This window comes from Acomys minous, assembly GCF_964271855.1.
Source record: "Acomys minous genome assembly, chromosome: 13".
Lineage (NCBI taxonomy): Eukaryota > Metazoa > Chordata > Mammalia > Rodentia > Muridae > Acomys > Acomys minous.
Genome location: NC_140495.1, coordinates 104259221 through 104277267, shown reverse-complemented (window position 1 = coordinate 104277267; position 18047 = coordinate 104259221). Strand labels below are relative to the sequence as shown.

General features: G+C 50.6%; 2 protein-coding genes across 6 annotated transcripts in view; both read left to right on the top strand.

Moving 5' to 3' along the window:
- Positions 1–18047, top strand: part of LOC311580432 (uncharacterized protein) — a 45177-nt gene that overhangs the window by 16888 nt on the left and 10242 nt on the right. The gene's annotated exons all lie outside the window — the stretch shown is intronic.
- LOC311580428 (uncharacterized protein) lies at positions 595–18038 on the top strand. Of its 5 annotated transcripts, none has more exons than XM_084752011.1 (2): positions 595–830; positions 11941–12786. In XM_084752011.1, exons 1-2 carry the CDS (start codon positions 640–642, stop codon positions 12536–12538), a joined length of 789 nt encoding a protein of 262 aa, XP_084608137.1. In that variant the 5' UTR covers positions 595–639; the 3' UTR covers positions 12539–12786. The 5 variants fall into 5 exon arrangements, with proteins under 5 accessions (XP_084608137.1, XP_084608136.1, XP_084608135.1 ...); XM_084752010.1 differs by having other exon boundaries at positions 595–1125; positions 12095–12786; XM_084752009.1 differs by lacking the exon at positions 11941–12786 and having other exon boundaries at positions 595–769; positions 800–1879.

Sequence of the window (18047 nt, the reverse complement as noted above, 5' to 3'; positions counted from 1 at the left end):
TCAGCCTAGAACTGCTAGCCTTCTAGAGCAAGGGGCTCACCCTACAGCACCAAGACATGGTGGACAAAGGCACAGAGCAGGGTGGACAGTGTCATAAGGCAAAATAGAGAGGTTGAGGAGCTAATAAGACACTACTGGGGTGATAATATTAGGAAAGTTATGGTACCCTCAACTCCGTGGCGGTGGATGGGTCACTAAACACTGTCAGCTGTCAGTGACAACAGCAGCTGTCCTCATCCAAAGCTGCACTCTGGGAAGGGTAGTGGACTGAGGGCATTGCACTGCTGGTACTAATTCTACCAGAGGGAACAAGGGTCCTGGCATCTGACCATGGCAGGTTGACATCCCTGCATGCATAGGTTGGCTGGGCAAGTCCCACCAATGAAATCCCAACATCCCTGTTCACAAACACCTCTATGCCACAACTCCTCCCAGCACAAGCAGGCAGGAGACAGACAGACAGGCCTGACAACAACATCCTAGACAAACAAACACCCTAATGATGGCCAGAGTCACACCAACAAGGAAGGGAGGCCAAGCCACACAACAGCACAGGAGGATAAAAGGTGACAGCCCAGCACCTCGCACACTCACACTCTCACTCACCACTCACTCACTCTACCCCAAGCCAGCTCTGCCATGGCCGCCTCCACCATGTCTGTCTGCTCTGATGCTTGCACCCACTCCTCCTGGCAGGTGGACGACTGCCCAGAGAGCTGCTGTGAGCCCAGCTGCTGTGCCCCCAGCTGCTGCCAGTCTAGCTGCTGTGCCCCCAGCTGCTGCCAGTCTAGCTGCTGTGTCCCCAGCTGCTGCCAGCCCAGCTGCTGCCAGTCTAGCTGCTGCGCCCCCAGCTGCTGCGCCCCAAGTCCCTGTCTAACCCTCATCTGCTCCCCAGTGTGTTATGGGTCCAGCCCCTGCTGCCAATCTTCATGCTGCCAGCCAGCATGCTGCACCTGCTCCCCCTGCCAACAGTCCTGCGGTGTGACTCTTTGCTGCAAGCCTGTCTGCTGCACACCTGTCTGCTGTGGATCCTCCTCATGCTGCCAGCAGTCTAGCTGCCAGTCCTCTTGCTGCCAGCCATCCTGCTGTGCTCCTGTCTGCTGCAAGCCTGTCTGCTGCAAGCCTGTGTGCTGCACACCTGTCTGCTGCAAGCCTGTCTGCTGCACACCTGTCTGCTGCACACCTGTCTGCTGTAAGCCTGTCTGCTGTGGGTCCTCCTCATGCTGCCAGCCACCCTGCTGTGCACCTGTCTGCTGCAAGCCTGTCTGCTGCAAGCCCTGCTCCAGCATGTCCCTGCTCTGCCGCCCTGTGTGCAGACCCGCCTGCTGTGTGCCCACCTCCTCCTGCTGTGCCTCCTCCTGCCAACCCAGCTGCTGCCGCCCAGCCTCTTCCTGTGTGTCCCTGCTCTGCCGCCCTGCCTGCCCCTGCCCCACTTGCTGAGGCTTCTCTTTGTGTAGGAGTCTACCTGTTGAATAGGCTCTGTTGTCACCCCAAAGCTTGTGTGCACCATCTCACCCTGGCTTCTCGGCTGGTGGCCAGCAAGTGTCTAGATTGGCTCTATAGGGTCTTTAGGGGCTGGCTGACATGTGTTCACCCCTCCCACACTTTGGAAGAAGCCCCCAGTTTTTACCTCATGAGTTTCCTAGGGATCCTACGGGTTCTACCCCAGCGAGGAGCACGCCCCTCTACTGTCCAGCCCTGTGTGTCACAAAGCAGAAGCTGTTCTGGAGCTGCACTCTCAGCTACCTCCCTGGGCCTGTGACAGGGCTCTTGTGTGCATAGGCCAACCTTGGCTCTTCTCTTGGGTTCTTAGGCTACCCCTCACCCACCCGCTTCAGCTGCACCTGTTATAGTTCAATAAACTGTCTGCTAAACCCTACCAATCTTGTCTTAGTGCTCACATGAATGCTTGGGTTCCCACTCCTGTTTTCTCAAAGGGCATGGTGTCCTTTCATGATATCAGAAGCCAGCATCCCTTGCCCATAGGTATATCGAAGGGATAAACTCATGTCCAGGGACACAGGGGTGTGGTTCTGACAGTGGCACTTATTCTGGCCATGGCTTTGGCCATCCTGATTTGCCTTAAACTTCCCCACCCTGGTGAGTGAGATGCAGGGAGAAGTTCTCAGTGCAGAACTTGTATCTTGAGGCTTCTACCATAACTGCCTCCCTGAACTCTGGTCTTTACATAAAAACATGGATGCATGCCAGCTCTCCTGAGGAATTGTGGGGCTTTGGTGCAAGGGAGTTTGATGACCAGTCCATAGAAACCCTGGTCACCTGTCTAAAAGCACACACTGATAGATGACATCTTGCATGGGCCATCTGCCCTTGCTTGGGGGTGGGGCCACACCCCCTGCAGAGCCCCAGTTCCCTGCTGCCCAGGACTTGGCCCACAGCTCCTTTTCTTGGTTGGGGGCATCATCTCTAGCCTGGACCCATGGCCTGGTCCAGCCTGTTGCACACAGTAGTATCTGAAAACTAAATTGATGGCAACAATCTGCCACCTGTAGGCCGCAACAGAGCCTTTCTGTTCTTTCCTGTACCACATTGGAGTCACAGGTGTGGAGGTGGAAGGTATGCCCCAGAAAGGGATTCTGGGAGTAGACAGGACCTCCCGTTCTCAAGCCCCTGAGACACTCTGTTCCAGGCCCTGCAGGTAATAGTTACCTTCACTAATAATATGTGTCTACCTTAGGGTTTCTATTGCTGTGAAGAGACACCATGACCATGGCAACTATTATAAAGAACACATTTAATTGGGGCTGGCTTACAGTTTCAGAGGCTTAGTCCATTACCATCATGGCAGGAAACGTGGCGGCATGCAGGCAGACATAACGCTGGAGGACCAGAGAATTTTACATCTTGAGGCGGGGAGACTGGATTGGATTTCACATTGGGTGGGAGCTTGGTCTTAGGAGACCTCAAAGCCCGCCCCCACAGTGACGCACTTCCTCTAACAAGGCCACACCCACTCCAACAAAGCACCTCCTCCTATTAGTGCCACTTCCTATGGGCCAAGCATTCAAACACATGTATCTATGGGGCCATACCTACTCAAACTGCCATAGTATGTAACTGACAAAGGGCCCCAAATTTGCATATACAGCAAAACAAAAATGAATGAACAACAGAGGTGGCAGTGAGCCTGTGGCCAAAGGTTGTATCAGTCATTCCCACCCATGACAAGAAGAGACAGCTGGCACCCTCAGGATGGCAAGCAGCCAGCTGTCATCACAGCCACAGTGGCCACCATGTGGCCAAAGCATTCAGACTGATAGGAAGACTGCACTGAAACACTCAGGGAAGCAGTGGTCACTGCAGTGTGTCTAAGAGCGCTGTCCCACACAGAGGTTCCCTCCGGAGTACAAATACAGCGGCTCCTAGGAAGCTGGGCAGGCCAGCAAGAACTGAGATGCATCAGCCTGGGTGCTGGGCTCGTGTGTGTGCTCAGTACCTCATCTTCTTATTGTCTGCTGCTGGTGATTTATAATAAAACAGTAAGAAAAGAGGCGTCTAAAAACCACCATCCCGAACCACGGTTAATATAACAAACTCATAACCGTAAAAAGAAAGTCAGCCTCGGGAAATCTAAAGGCATTCTCTCCCAGTGGCTTCAAAAGTTTAAAATGTGTCGGGGACCCAGCAGCGCGTGTGGACACACATCATGACGCAGGAGAGGCAGGACTCGGGTAACATACAACTCCTTAGGTGATATCAAGACTGAGAGTCACTAAGAGTTCAACCCACCAAACCACAAGAGTTTCCAAAATGATCTTTTTTTTTCCCCAAAGGAAATTTCAAATTTTAGAAGACAATTGGGGAGATGCAGAAATTAAACAAGTATTGCCTCACAGGCCTGAGGACCAGAGCTTGTCCCCTAGGAGCCCATATTTTTAACATAGCTGGGCATGGCAGCATGCACTGCAGTCCCTGTGTTGGGGAGACAGAGGCAGAAGGGTCCCTGGGGCTCCCTGGCCAGCTAGTCTGGCTGAATCACTGAGCTCAGGACTTAGAGGAAGAGCCTGTCTCAAAAAAAGCAAGGTGGAGAGTGAAGAAGGCAAATGCCATGTCAAGCTCTGGCCCCTAGATGAACACACAAAATAAGCAAACATAATCATTAAGGAAGGAATTGTAGTTGTAAATAAAACTGATCAGTTGTTTATTTAAAAAAAAAAACAATACAAATTAAAATACCAGCACATCCAGAAGAGAAGAAGAAGAAGAAGAAAGGTTAATTATGGTAAAATAAACAATAAAAGAATTTAATGTAAATGGTTTTTAAATTTCTTTTATTTTTTAATGTAAATGTCTTAATGATATTACAATATACAGACTTCCAGGGTAAGATGGTGGGTTAGGCACCGCCCTCCACATGACAGTGAGTGACAGCAATAGACAAATGAGTGAGAATGAAGAGAAAAGTCAAATATCCCACTCAGTGACCAGCAAACCCCTCCTCCAAAGAGGGAGAAGTAAAACCCCAAACAGTATTTAAACCAGATAGGGAACACCTAACAAAATTACAGGACTCAGAAAATTCCACTCACCAGGGACAGACCCTGAACGAAAATGGCCTCAAGTCTCCAGTTAAAGGCTTAGAGAAGCCGATTGGATTAGACACTTGAGCTATTTGTTATCATCCAGAAATATCTTTTGGGCCCAAATGAAATGGTTCAGTGGGTAAAGAGGCTTGCCACTATGTCTGACGACCTGATTTTTTTTTTTTTTTAATGTTTGGGACTCACATGGTGGAAAAAGAGAACCAACTTCTGCAAACTGTCCTCTCTCTCTCTTTCTCTCTTTCTCTCTCTCTCTCTCTCTCTCTCTGTGTGTGTGTGTGTGTGTGTGTGTGTGTGAGAGAGAGAGAGAGAGAGAGAGAGAGAGAGAGAGAGAGAGAGAGAGAGAGAAGAAGAAGAAGAAGAAGAAGAAGAAGAAGAAGAAGAAGAAGAAGAAGAAGAGAATATAAACACACGAATCCTTGCTCGCTTTTTCCTCTTCTATGCAGTTCAAGACCTGCCCCTCCTCCCTCCCGACCTAAGGAATGGTGCTACCCATAATGGGCTGGCTGGCTCTTCATACATTAATAAACAACCAGTACAATCCTCACAGACATGCTCACAGGCCAGCCTGACTGAGGTAACTCCTAAGAATCTCTTCCCTGGGGATCCTATGTTGTGTCATGTTAATACTTAAAACTAACAAGTATAACTCAGTTTTTAAAAAAAAAGTATTACTGCACATGGAGAGTCAGACAAGCGTGGATATTTGCATGTGCTCATTGTTCAATTCTCCCCAATAGATAGATTCAAACTATGAACAAAGAAAACTCACAGTTAAAATACACCACAGAGTAAATGGCCTCAATGGAAGCCTGCAGAAAAGTCTACCTGACAGCCATGGAATTCACATTCTGCTCAGCATAGGATTTTCTCAAAAATAGATCACATTTTAGGTCACAAACCAAGACTTAACAAATACCAAAATACTTTCTTGCAGGTCATAATGCAATAAAAGTAGAAACAAACACCAAGAAAAACCAATGGATCACTAAAGACACCAGAAAGGAAACTTTAAAATCCCTATTATCAAATAAAAGTGAAAATACAATTTATCAGAACTCCCGGGATACAGCAAAGGTGGTTCTAAAAGGGAAGTGTACAGTTATGGATGCTTACATTAAAACTCCAAAGGGGGTGGGGGTTAAAGAGATAGACCAGCATTTCAGAGCACTTGGTGCCCTTGCAGAGGACCTGAGTTAAGTTCCTAGCACCCACACAGCAGTTCATAACAGTCTATAACTCCAGTTCCAGGGGACACACCCTTCTGAGCTCCTCTGGCACCAGGCACGCACAATACTCAGGCACATGCAGGCAAAACACACATACACAAAGATAAAATAAATAAACCTGAAAGAAAACCAGAGAGAAGTGTACCCAGAAGTCCTGTGGATCACTGTCTTGATTCTTGGATGGTCTTGGGTGGGGCTGATCTAGGGACTATATTTTTCGGTTATCGCCCTATTGCACACCAGCCAGAACCTCCCAAATGAATCAGAATTATTCCACTAGGATCAAAGCTGCAGGGCTGGAGAGATGGCTCTGGGGGGCTGGTGGCTGGGGAGGCAGTTAAGAGCACTGTCTGCTGTTCCAGAGGTCCTGAGTTCAATTCCCAGCAATGGTGTGGTAGCTCACAACCATCTATACTGGGATCTGATGCCCTCTTCTGGTGTGCGTAAAGATAGCGTGCTCATATACACAAATGAATCTTTAAAAAAATAAAAAATAAAAAGATCGAAGCTGCCATCAGCCATCAATTTACATAAGCCCCTCCTGCATGCACTTCTCTCACTAGGTGTCTTGGCTCTGCAAGGTACAGGCCCCTTCTTCCACAAACTGCCAACAGGAAGGGAAAACACTCTGATTTGCATCCTCCAGACGCAAAATCAATGCGGCGGCCACATCTTTCAGAACATGCGACAGCCCTCGCTGTTAGGCTGGGTAAATCCTGGGATGCTAGAAAGGCTGTCTGGGGAAGAACCTGGACCACGCCCTGTCGGCTCTTCCTGCTGTGGCTTCCAGATGAGAAGGCAAAGGTTATCACGAGCACACTGGCCGATTTCTGCAGGCTAGTAGCCTCCAGGCCATGCTGGGCGAGCATCTCTTCAAGTGACTCACTTTAAGCATGGATAAGTTCCTGGACACATAATGGCCTACCAAAATTAGGTCAAAAGGACATACATAACCTGGACAGTTCTACACTGGTCAGTGAGTTTGAACCAGTGATCGCCTCAGCAAAGAAAAGCTCAAGACAGACAGTCTCACGCCTGCGTTCTACCACATCCTCCATGAAGAGCTGGCGCCTAGACATCCCAGTCTGTCAAGGAACAAGGGCAGGGGCATCTCCTACCTGATGCTGCCTAAGCCAGCATCACCCTGGTATGAAAGCCTGATAAGGACACAACCAGAAACACACACACACACACACACACACACACACACACACACACACACACACACGCTGGTAACATGGACACAAGAGTTGTCGGCAACACATTTCAAACAGAATTCCACAGCACATTAAAAGATCATATATAGCATGACTGAGTGAGCTTCAGTCTAGGGACACAAATATGGCTTGACACACACAGATCAATAAATGTGACGCAGCATATAAATAGACAGAGCCCAGATCACAAGACCATCTGAGTGGATGCCCTTGGCAAAGTTCAACTTCCCTTCATGTTCAAAAGCCCTGACAAATGAAAACAGGAATAGGAAGACCTACCTCAGTAAAAATTCTGTAATAAAAACAGGAATAGGAAGACCTACCTCATTAAAAATTCTGTAATAAAAACAGGAATAGGAAGACCTACCTCAATACAAAATGCTGTAATAAAAACAGGAATAGGAAGACCTACCTCACTAAAAATTCTGTAATAAAAACAGGAATAGGAAGACCTACCTCAATACCAAATGCTATATCCAACCAGCCCACAGCATGCACCATACTTAATAGGGAAGATCTAAAAACAAGAGTGCAGCAAGTGTATACTGTTAGGTCTCAGGCAGTTCATATACACAGAAACGACAGTCCTGGCCCACCTGGCCCAAGCAGGACTATAAAGGAATTTCTAGCCAGCATTGCCCAAGAACTCAAGAAATGGGATCCCCTTCTGTCAAAAGGAGTCATTTCCCTTGCCTCTGACAGAAGGGGCACATGGCTCCCCATTGCGATCTGTGGCATATCAAAGCCTGTGCTGGCCTCCAGGCTCCTATAGCCCCTATTCACATGCACTCATTACACATTTCACAGCCCCCACACTAGCCCTCTCCCCTTCTTACTTCTCTAGGCTTCCCTCCTCCCCGTTACCTGGTTGCTCTCTCTATAATGGCAAGGTTTTTACCCCAGCCCCAACTATCTCCATCATTCTCTCTCTCTCTCTCTCTCTCTCTCTCTCTCTCTCTCTCTCTCTCTCTCTCTCTCTCTCTCTCTGTGTGTGTGTGTGTGTGTGTGTGTGTGTGTGTGTGTGTGTTTCTTTTTATTTGTTCTGGCCTGCATGTATACCTGTATACCAAAAGAGGGCACCAGATATCACAGTAGATGTTTGTGAGCCGCCATGTGGTGGCTGGGAATTGAACTCAGGACCTTTGGAAGTGCAAACAGTCCTCTTAACCTCTGAGCCATCTCTCCAGGCTTCCATTATTCTCTCTTGCTGTTCTCTCTTCTCTCAGAGATAGTCCTGGCCATGTCTACTCTGCTGGCTGTGTACAGTCTGCATCTTTTTCTCTCTGCTCTGGACTTTTCTAGGTGCCCCTGGCTATTCTCTCTCTCTCTCTCTCTCTCTCTCTCTCTCTCTCTCTCTCTCTCTCTCTCTCTCTTCCCCCCAATAACAATCCTCCTAATAACAGAGCGACCATTTCAGTGGTTTATTTACTGCCCCCCCCCACATACATATACATTGCCTGAGTTTGTAGCCATAGCAATAAGACAAGGGAAAGAAATATAGGGGATAAAAAAAATAAATAAATCAACGTGTCCTTACTTTCAGACAGTATTCTTATGTAAAAAGCCCCCAACGACTCCATCAGAAATGCTTAAATCTGATTAACAACAACAACAACCACTTCTAGTGGGATAGCAGGATATAAAATCACCATATGAAATTCAGTGCCTTCTCTGTACTCAATGAACAGACTAAGAAAAAAAAAAGCAAGAATAATCAGAATCCGTTTACAGTTGTCTCCAAAAACAGAACACATGTAAACAAACAAAGAAGTGAGAGAAAGAAAGAAAGAAAGAAAGAAAGAAAGAAAAGAAGGAAGAACTCCTGTGGAAGGGAGGACTTCCCAGGTCATAGAGCAGAGAATCAGTAACATGAAAACGGCCAGGTCTACAAAACCAACCTACAAAGACAATGCTCTGCTCATCAAACTTCCAGCAGCATTCTCTAGAGAAATAGGAAAATAAATCCTAAAATTCACAATGAAGCAAAAAGACATCTTTCTATCTGTCTATCTGTCTGTCTGTCTGCCTGCCTGCCCGTCTGTCTGTCTATCCATTTATTTATTTATGAGATAGGATTTCTCTGTGTAGCCTTGCCTAAATTGGAATTCTGTAGACCAAGCTGGTTTCAAATGCACAGATCCACCTGCCTCTGCCTCCCAAGTCTTGGGATTAAAGGTGTCTGCCATCACAGCCCACCTTGAGAGAGCTTGAATTTTTAAAGCAATCCTGAACACAAAGATGAAGGCTGGAGGTGTCACGCTGCCTCGTCTCAAACTGCAAAACAGGTGTAAGGACCAAAAGCGGCATAATGCCAGCAAAGAAGTAGACGTGTAGACTAGTGAAACAGAAGACCCAGTTATGACCAAAAAAGAGGTGTGAACGGGCTGAAGAGATGGCTCAGTGGGTGAAGGTGCTTCTGCACACTCGTGATGACCCAAGTAGATTCCCAGCACCAGTGAAAGCCAGGCACAGAAGCAAGCATCTTCACCCTCAGCACTGGGAAAGTAGAGGCAGGAGGATGCCTGGTGCTCACCAGCTAGCCAGTCTAGGTGAATTGGTGAGATTTGGGTTCAGTGAGAGACCCTACCTCAATAAACAAACAAACAAACAAACAAACAAGATGGAAAGTGATGAAGGAAGGCACTCAGTGTTGACCTCTAGACCCCCTCCCTGCAACTAAACACTGTGCCAAAATATCTCTGGACTTGCCAACAAATGGTGCTAGGAAAGTGGACCGTGGCGCATGCCATGGATTACGAAAATAAAACCCCTGCGTCCATTCCCAAAAAGCCTCCAAAGGATGTGTTCTACCAAAATGAGGGCATCAGCCCAGAAGGAGATCGCAAGGAGCCACCACTGCAGAAAAATCAAGGAAAAGACAAAAGAATAGTGAGGGAGACCCAGGAGCAGCAAACTCCAGTGCAGGGGGATGGGCAAAAGCTGAGGGGGCGCCCAGTGCTAAGGCAGGGGCGGGAGGCAAGGCCTGAGAGATGCCAGAGCTGAGAGATGGCCAGTTCAGACTGGCCTGTGAATGCAGAGTACTAGATGTGATGTTCACAAGGAATAACATAACCTCTTAAGGGAGGTGTGTGTGTGTGTGTGTGTGTGTGTGCGCGCGCGCGCACGCGCGCGCGCGCGCACGTGTGTGTGTGTGTGTCTTCAGAGCTTGGGGTCACTTAGGGGACAGTCTGGGAAGATGTAATGACTGGAACATAGGGAAAAACAAACAAGCAAGCAAGCAAACAAACAAACAAACAAACAGAAGAAGTGATCAAGTCCAAGAGGGGAAAACAAAACAGAAACGCATATGAATATGGAGACTAACCTACACAGAAACACTCAGTGAAGATGATACTGAGATAGATGTGAAATAAAACAACACTAAGTAATAAATGGTTGGTGCCCTGATTTAAGAGCACGTTGAGGGCTGGAGAGATGGCTCAGTGGTTAGGAGCACTGTCTGCCCCTCCAGGGGTCCTGAATTCAATTCCCAGCAACCACGTGGTGCCTCACAACCATCTATAATGTGATCTGATGCTCTCTTCTGGCCTGCAGGTGTACATAATAATAGATAATTTTTTTTTTTAAAGAGCACGTTGAGGCAGTTCTGCCTTCACAATGGAAGGAGGGGCTCTCAGGAGGTGAGAGAGGACAATGCTGTCCTCCACAGTAGAAAATTGGGTCATATGTAAAGACAAAAACTCAAACAACAATAACAACAACAAACCCACAGAATAAGTGTGTTATTTTAATAAGTAACTGTGCAACAAGGAGACTGTTGGGGTGTAGGGAGAGGAACTTGCTGAGTCTGGGATGGAGGAGAGGGTGGTGACCATCTGTAGGAACAGAGGGGCCCATGTGGTGAGAATTTGGGCTTCTTTTAAAAGACAGAATACAAGAATATGTTTTCATTTCAATCCCAGATGTGGGGATATGGGCCTGCTTCACAGCAGCTGACTGTGATTTGCCTCATGCTCTAGCTGAGGCGTGGTTTTGCCAGAGGCAGATAGTTTCTCCGAAAGAGTGTGGTGTTAGGAATTGTGGGGACTTTTCAGAGGGGATATAATGCTAGGGCCCCTGAGAGGCACGACGAGTTGTTGGGTTGTTGTTACTTGTTGGTTGCAGTTTGCTAAGTAGTCTTGTATGCAAAGAAGAAATTACATATATCCTGATGGCGAAGATGAAACCTGCCCCAAGGAACTTGACGCCCTGAATCAGCAGGAAGTAGCTCAGTGATAACTTTGTCCCCTTTCCTCTCTGTCCTTTTTTTTTTTTTTTTCCTCTCTCTAATATCCAGTGTTAGAGGGTTGAAAGGGAAAAAGAAAAAGGGTGGAGAAGAGTGGAAGAAACAGAAACCCACCAAGTAGCAAACACCGGCTACAGGGCCTGCAACATGGAGAAGGCAAGGCACTGGGCCAGAGGGAGCCATGCCTGATGGGGCTCCTGTTGCTGAGGACAATGTGGGAGACAGCAGGGGGAGTTTGCAGGTGCCAGCTCCACCCAGCCACTGTGTCACGTGGTCGCTTTCAGGATAAGGATGTACCTTGGCCCTGCTATGACCCACACACTCGGTCATAAACTGGCTGTGTTGTCCGGAAACAAGATGAACAACAAGGAAAGGAAAGGTGCCTGCACTCATGAGGCAGCGTACTCAGGAGATGCATAAAAACCCCCGGGCCAGGCACCTCGCACACACACACACACACACTCACTCTGCTCACACAGGCACTCCCCCTCTCCTGGTCCAACCCCCACCATGGCTGACACCTGCTGTACAAGGACCTGTGTGATTGCTGCGTCCACCACATCTGTATGCTCTAGTAATCTGGGCTGCAGCAACCGGATCTGCTTGCCCAGCACCTGCACTGGTGCCTCCTGGCAGGTGGACAATTGCCAAGAGAGCTACTGTGAGCCCCCATGCTGTGCCCCCAGCTGCTGTGCCCCAATCCCTTGCCTCCTATGCACCCCAATGAGCTGCGTGTCTAGTCCCTGCTGCCAATCTTTCTGCACCAGTGCCTGCACGCCCTCATGCTGCCAGCAGTCTAGCTGCCAGCCAGCTTGCTGCACCTGCTCCCCATGCCAGCAGTCCTCTTGTGTTCCTCTCTGCTGCACACCTGTCTGCTGTGGATCCTCCTCATGCTGCCAGCAGTCTAGCTGCCAACCCTCTTGCTGCCAGCCATCCTGCTGCGCACCTGTGTGCTGCATACCTGTCTGCTGCACACCTGTCTGCTGCACACCTGTCTGCTGCACACCCATCTGCTCTGGATCCTCCTCATGCTGCCAGCCATCCTGCTGTGCACCTGTCTGCTGCAAGCCTGTCTGCTGCAAGCCCTGCTCCAGCATGTCCCTGCTCTGCCGCCCTGTGTGCAGACCCGCCTGCTGTGTGCCCACCTCCTCCTGCTGTGCCTCCTCCTGCCAGCCCAGCTGCTGCTGCCCAGCCTCCTCCTGTATGTCCTTGCTCTGCCGCCCTGCCTGCTCCCGCCAGGCCTGCTGTGGCCTCTCCTCAGGCCAGAAGTCCAGCTGCTGTTGATGGGTTTGATCCTGGTGCCAGCTGGTCAGGTCCCTCCCTGTGGACACTCTCACCTTCTCCAGTCTGCACCTGACCTGAGCTAGACAGTCTCCCCAAAAGAGGAATACCATGTGTCCCCTGCGCTGACCGGGCCTCTCCTCCTACCTTCCAGGAGTCACTGGGTCACTGTTCTTCCCTGTCCCTCTGTGGTTCTGGGACACTTCCCTTGATATCAGCAGCTCACATCACCAATAAATTCATGACCACTCTACACGCTTCTGTGTTGTTATTTTTCATGTCTGTGATGTAATATCTACCATAGACACAAGGGACAAAGAAATGGCCTCACTCAGGGCATCAGTTCATCACTCCAGGGTATTGGGGATGAAGTGGATCTCTTGGTACTGTCCAGGTAGCAGAGCGAGAAGCTCGTGTCTCACTCCCTCCTTTTCCCCTTAGTCCTCCCTGCTCCATCCCATGAGGTGGCATCGCCCCCCCCCCATTCAGACACGGCCCCCCTCAGAGAACCTGCTCTCAGAATGTCCTCTCAGACGCACCCAGAGATTACCCCTCCATCTCCTAGTCAGGTAGGCTGTGGGGGGGGGGGGGGGACAGCCATCATCCACTTCATGCTGAGGGGGCGTGTAACCTCCGTGGACTACACTCTCCCTTAATCACAGACCTGGCTGGAACTGAGTGACCCTGCTCAGTGGTCAGGAGGGCCTGTGTCCTCTCTTGAAGCTCAGGACCTCCTCCCAGACAGGTTCAACCAATAATCTGCATGCCCAGGACTCCCCTGGCAGATGTGGCCTGGTCTGGAGCCATCCTATGCTGTTTGTCTGGGCAAGGCTGGTGTGAGAAAGGCTGCCTGCAGATGCTAGCAAGAGAAGAGAGCTGCTGCAGCCTTCAGAACCCACAGGTCCTCTCTCTCTCTGGCTACTGCTAGCTGTCTAGAGTATCCTTGTCATCAAAATCCTGCTGTGACAAGCCTGCTTCCCTGGTCCTTGGAGCAGTGGCAAGGGTGAATTAGGATGTGCAGGCTCAGGAAGGGCACCCTGACTCCCATCTGGTCCCACTCATGGGGTGGGCCCACCTTCTCCAGTAGCCCCATCAGCAGGATGACATGGTGTCAGGAGCTACAACACCTGTCAGAGTTGGTCCTGGTGTCACCTTGACTGTGCTGACAAGGTAGCCAGAAAATGCTGAGAGGCAGCTCTGAGCATGGGTGTGAGAGATTTCACTGAGGGGAAAAGACACGCCTGGTGAGGCTGGAGACAAGGTGGAAGAAGGGGAGAGGAGAAAGCCAGCTAGGCCAGGTGCTCTCTGCTTGCTGGCCTCCGTGGTGCGAGAGGCTTGGCTTCGCTTCACCCTCCCTGCCAAGGCAGACTAAACCCTCGGTAGCCACGCGCAAAGCTAATGCTTCCTCCTTAGGTTGTTTTTGTCAGGTATTGCCAGTGGCACAGTCTGGTGAACACACCACTGATGCTCCACCCGGTGTCCCTGCCCACCCTGGCTGCCCACCGTGGCTGCCCAGCGTGGCTGCCCACCGTGGCTGCCAGCTCTCCTCTGCACAGGGATGTCTCCCCTGACCCTGCATTGTGCTTCTGTGCCAGAGTGCTAGGACAGCCCTAGGAGGCCAGTGCTGGACAGAGGGGACAGGACATGGGCAGGGGTGACCCTCCTGAACTGGGAGATGCAACCAAGTGTCAGTCAGAGCTCCAGACTCACTTCCCGGCGGCCATACCCCAGCCCTGGCCTTAGCTCCTGTCAGGTTCATTCTGTAGGGTCTCAGGGTGCCCTCTGGCCTGTTCATGGTCAATTGAACTCACAGACTTGGAGCAGTAACACGGCTGTGCCCAGAAACACTGGGATGTTGCCGCTCTGTGACACAGGTGACACAGGTGATGCTCATGAGAAGATGGACAAGTGTGTGGCCACTTGGCAGGAGTTCAGGAAGCCAAAGGTCCTAAGCTGAGTCACTTGTACCCTGCAGAGGTTTGAGATAGTGTACTCCCCAAGGAATTGGATTTTTCTCAGGACTTTCATGCTGGGAGAAGGAAAAATGCTGAGCCTGCTCCCATCCAGATGTGGATGGAGCCACTGGAACCCAGCTGATGATGGGCAAGATCACACCTCGGCCAGGACTGTTAATTGTGCACACTTCTTGTCTATTTAAACTTTACTCTGGTGTCTGGACTCTGAAGATGGACTCAAGGGTAGCATTTTCACTGCATCTTTCTTCCTCTTTCTCATATGGCTGCACTGGGGGAAAAAAATCTCTCTTTGATGTTCACCAACACCTGTATAATTGATACATCAAGGCCGGTGGCACAGCCTGGATTGTCAGGGCTGCGGGGCTCTGAACCAGCTGCGAGTGGCTTGGCTAAGAGCCCAGAGACATAGAAAGCTGTCAAATCTGGCAGAACAGGTCTGGGCAGCTCTCTCCCTGTGTCCCTGTGGGCATCTGGAGATGTGTGAAGGGCCTAAGCATCACTCACTGGGCAAGGAGGGCAAGCTGAGAAAGTCGCAAAATTGCCAAGCCCATTGTATAGGCCAGAATTAAACTCCTGATAAGGCCAAGCCCTGGAGCATGGACTCACTATGAAGTATATGAATTGGAAACATGGCTTGGATGATCCAGTCTGAGGGTCATGTCTTTGGGACACATGCCTGCTTTATCACCTCAGAGTCCATTTTCCCACAACCTAGTGACTTCAGAAGAAAATCTGCTTTGTGGGAAAGAGATCACAGGGCACAACATCAAGACACTCATAGCCTGTGTCACCACTGGAGACACACAGCATGTGCCCCACAGACAGAACCCAGAAATGGATACTCACACTCCTGAAATGGAGGCGGGAGTGAGAAACCCTGTGTCTTGTCTGGAGGCATGCACATTAGTAATTTGTGAAGGTACGGATAATGTCACCTCTTCGTGTATTTCCCAGAGAAATGCTTGGGGACTTTTTCTAAGCTCTTTTGTAGAATTAATGACACCTTGGATGCCCCCCGCCGCCCCCCCCAGACCAGCTTATTGGAATTCATAAGTTCCACAGAAAGTTTTAAAGCCCCGACACTGCTTCCCCAGCATAGTTTCTGTCTCAGAAAAGCTGAGGACAGCTGGCAAGAGGAAGCCACCTGCTCTCAACAGACTTCTGGCTGTGACCCACCTGCCTAGTCCCTTCTCATTCTAGTGCGTGGAACCACCTAGAACTCAGTGCTGTGGTTTTGGAGGATTTCATCCCTCCATGTGTGCTCCGGACTTCTTGTCACACAAGGACACTGATGCCACAAAATGACAATGTCACCGAACAACAGAGTTGCATTCCAACTGCCCAGGAAGTCTCCCTCCCGGAAACAGAATCTGACTGATTGCAGCCACAGTACTGTTCCCAACCAAACTTAAACCTGCAAAGTCTTCCCAAGCCCCAGGCGGCAAAAATCTTTGTGACACAGGGTGATCGTCTCAGGCCAGGCCATCATGGGCAGAGCCTCCCCCACAGAGCGAGCTGCCAGAGACTCAAATGCCCAGAGCCATGACCTCAGTGTGCAAAGTCCCCTGTCATCATAGGAACCTGCCAGGTGTCAGCAAAGAGAGACAGGCAGTGTGCTAGCCAACATGGCCCTGTGACAGCTGTGTGCTCTACACAGACACTCAGCTGGGTCACCTGACACCAGGAAATCAACACTAGTCGGGGTAGGGGTGTGATGGGGGTTGGCTCATCGGAGACTCTCTGGTCTCTGCAGAGGTTTTGTTTTAAGGTGTTTGAGACAGGGTCTCACTAGGTAGCCCAGACTGGCCTCGATCTTGAGACCTACCTTGGCCTTGGCCTCTTTGGAGATACAAACCACACTGACTTCTGATGAGATTTTACAGTGATTCTCCTCTGTCTCTTCCTCTTCTATCTCCTTAATAGCCATTGGCAAAAGGTGGTGCCTCTAGCCTGTCCTGGAGGGCATGGCCACCAGGTGCCACCAGTGGCTGACATCTTGCACGCTGGTAGAGATGGGTCTTCAAGCTACCCAGTTTTCTACCTGTTTCTCTCTATCTCTGTCTCTGTCTCTGTTTCTCTGTCTCTGTCTCTCTCTCTCTCTCTCTCTCTCTCTCGGTGTCTCTGTCTGTCTGTCTGTCTGTCTGTCTGTCTGTCTGTCTGTCTCTCTCTCTCTCTCTCTCTCTTTCTCTTTCTCCCAGAAACCAGGCCTCTGATTCCTGCAGTCTCCACATGGACAGAGGCTGCCAGCAAGCCTGCTGAGACCTTGCCATTCGCAGTGTTCAGTCTCTCCCTCACTCCGGAGCTGCCAGCAAGCCTTGGTCCCTGACCACATAGGTCTAAGGCTGTGTTCAGGGAAGAGGAACTTCCCACAAGACACCTGCTACACAACAGGAAGAGAGGTGCTTCTCCCTCTGGGAAAACAGGGGCAGGAGGAGGATAAAAAGCCAACAGCCCAGCACCTCACATACACATTCACAACTCACTCACTCCACTCCAACCCAGCTCTGCCATGGCCGCCTCCACCATGTCTGTCTGCTCTGATGCTTGCACCCACTCCTCCTGGCAGGTGGACGACTGCCCAGAGAGCTGCTGTGAGCCCAGCTGCTGCCAGCCCAGCTGCTGCCAGTCTAGCTGCTGCCAGTCTAGCTGCTGTGTCCCCAGTTGCTGCCAGCCCAGCTGCTGTGCCCCAGCTCCCTGTCTAACCCTCATCTGCAGCCCAGTGAGCTGTGTGTCCAGTCCCTGCTGTCAATCTTCCTGCACACCCTCATGCTGCCAGCAGTCTAGCTGCCAGCCAGCATGCTGCACCTGCTCCCCCTGCCAGCAGTCCTGCGGTGTGACTCTTTGCTGCAAGCCTCTCTGCTGCACACCTGTCTGCTGTGGATCCTCCTCTTGCTGCCAGCAGCCTAGCTGCCAGTCCTCTTGCTGCCAGCCATCCTGCTGTGCACCTGTCTGCTGCACACCTGTCTGCTGCAAGCCTGTCTGCTGCACACCCATCTGCTCTGGATCCTCCTCATGCTGTCAGCCATCCTGCTGTGCACCTGTCTGCTGCAAGCCTGTCTGCTGCAAGCCCTGCTCCAGCATGTCCCTGCTCTGCCGCCCTGTGTGCAGACCCGCCTGCTGTGTGCCCACCTCCTCCTGCTGTGCCTCCTCCTGCCAACCCAGCTGCTGCCACCCAGCCTCCTCCTGTGTGTCCCTGCTGTGCCGCCCAGCCTGCTCCCGCCAGGCCTGCTGTGGCCTCTCCTCAGGCCAGAAGTGCAGATGCTGAGTGCCAGGACCCACTGGAGCAGCAGGGCACAGGACTACATCCCCATCAGCCTGTGAAGGCACAGCCCAGAAGAAAGAGTTATACCACCTGAAGAGAAACCAGAGCGTGGCTCAACCATTAGAAGGCCTAGCGTGCTCCTCCTCCACCAGGTCCCAGGGGTGCTGGCTGCTCCCTTCCCACCCCTCCCTGTCGGGATAACCCTGCTTCTGTGTTCAGCTGCACCACTACACCTCTACAACTCAATAAAACCTCCTCCGACCCACTCTGTCTC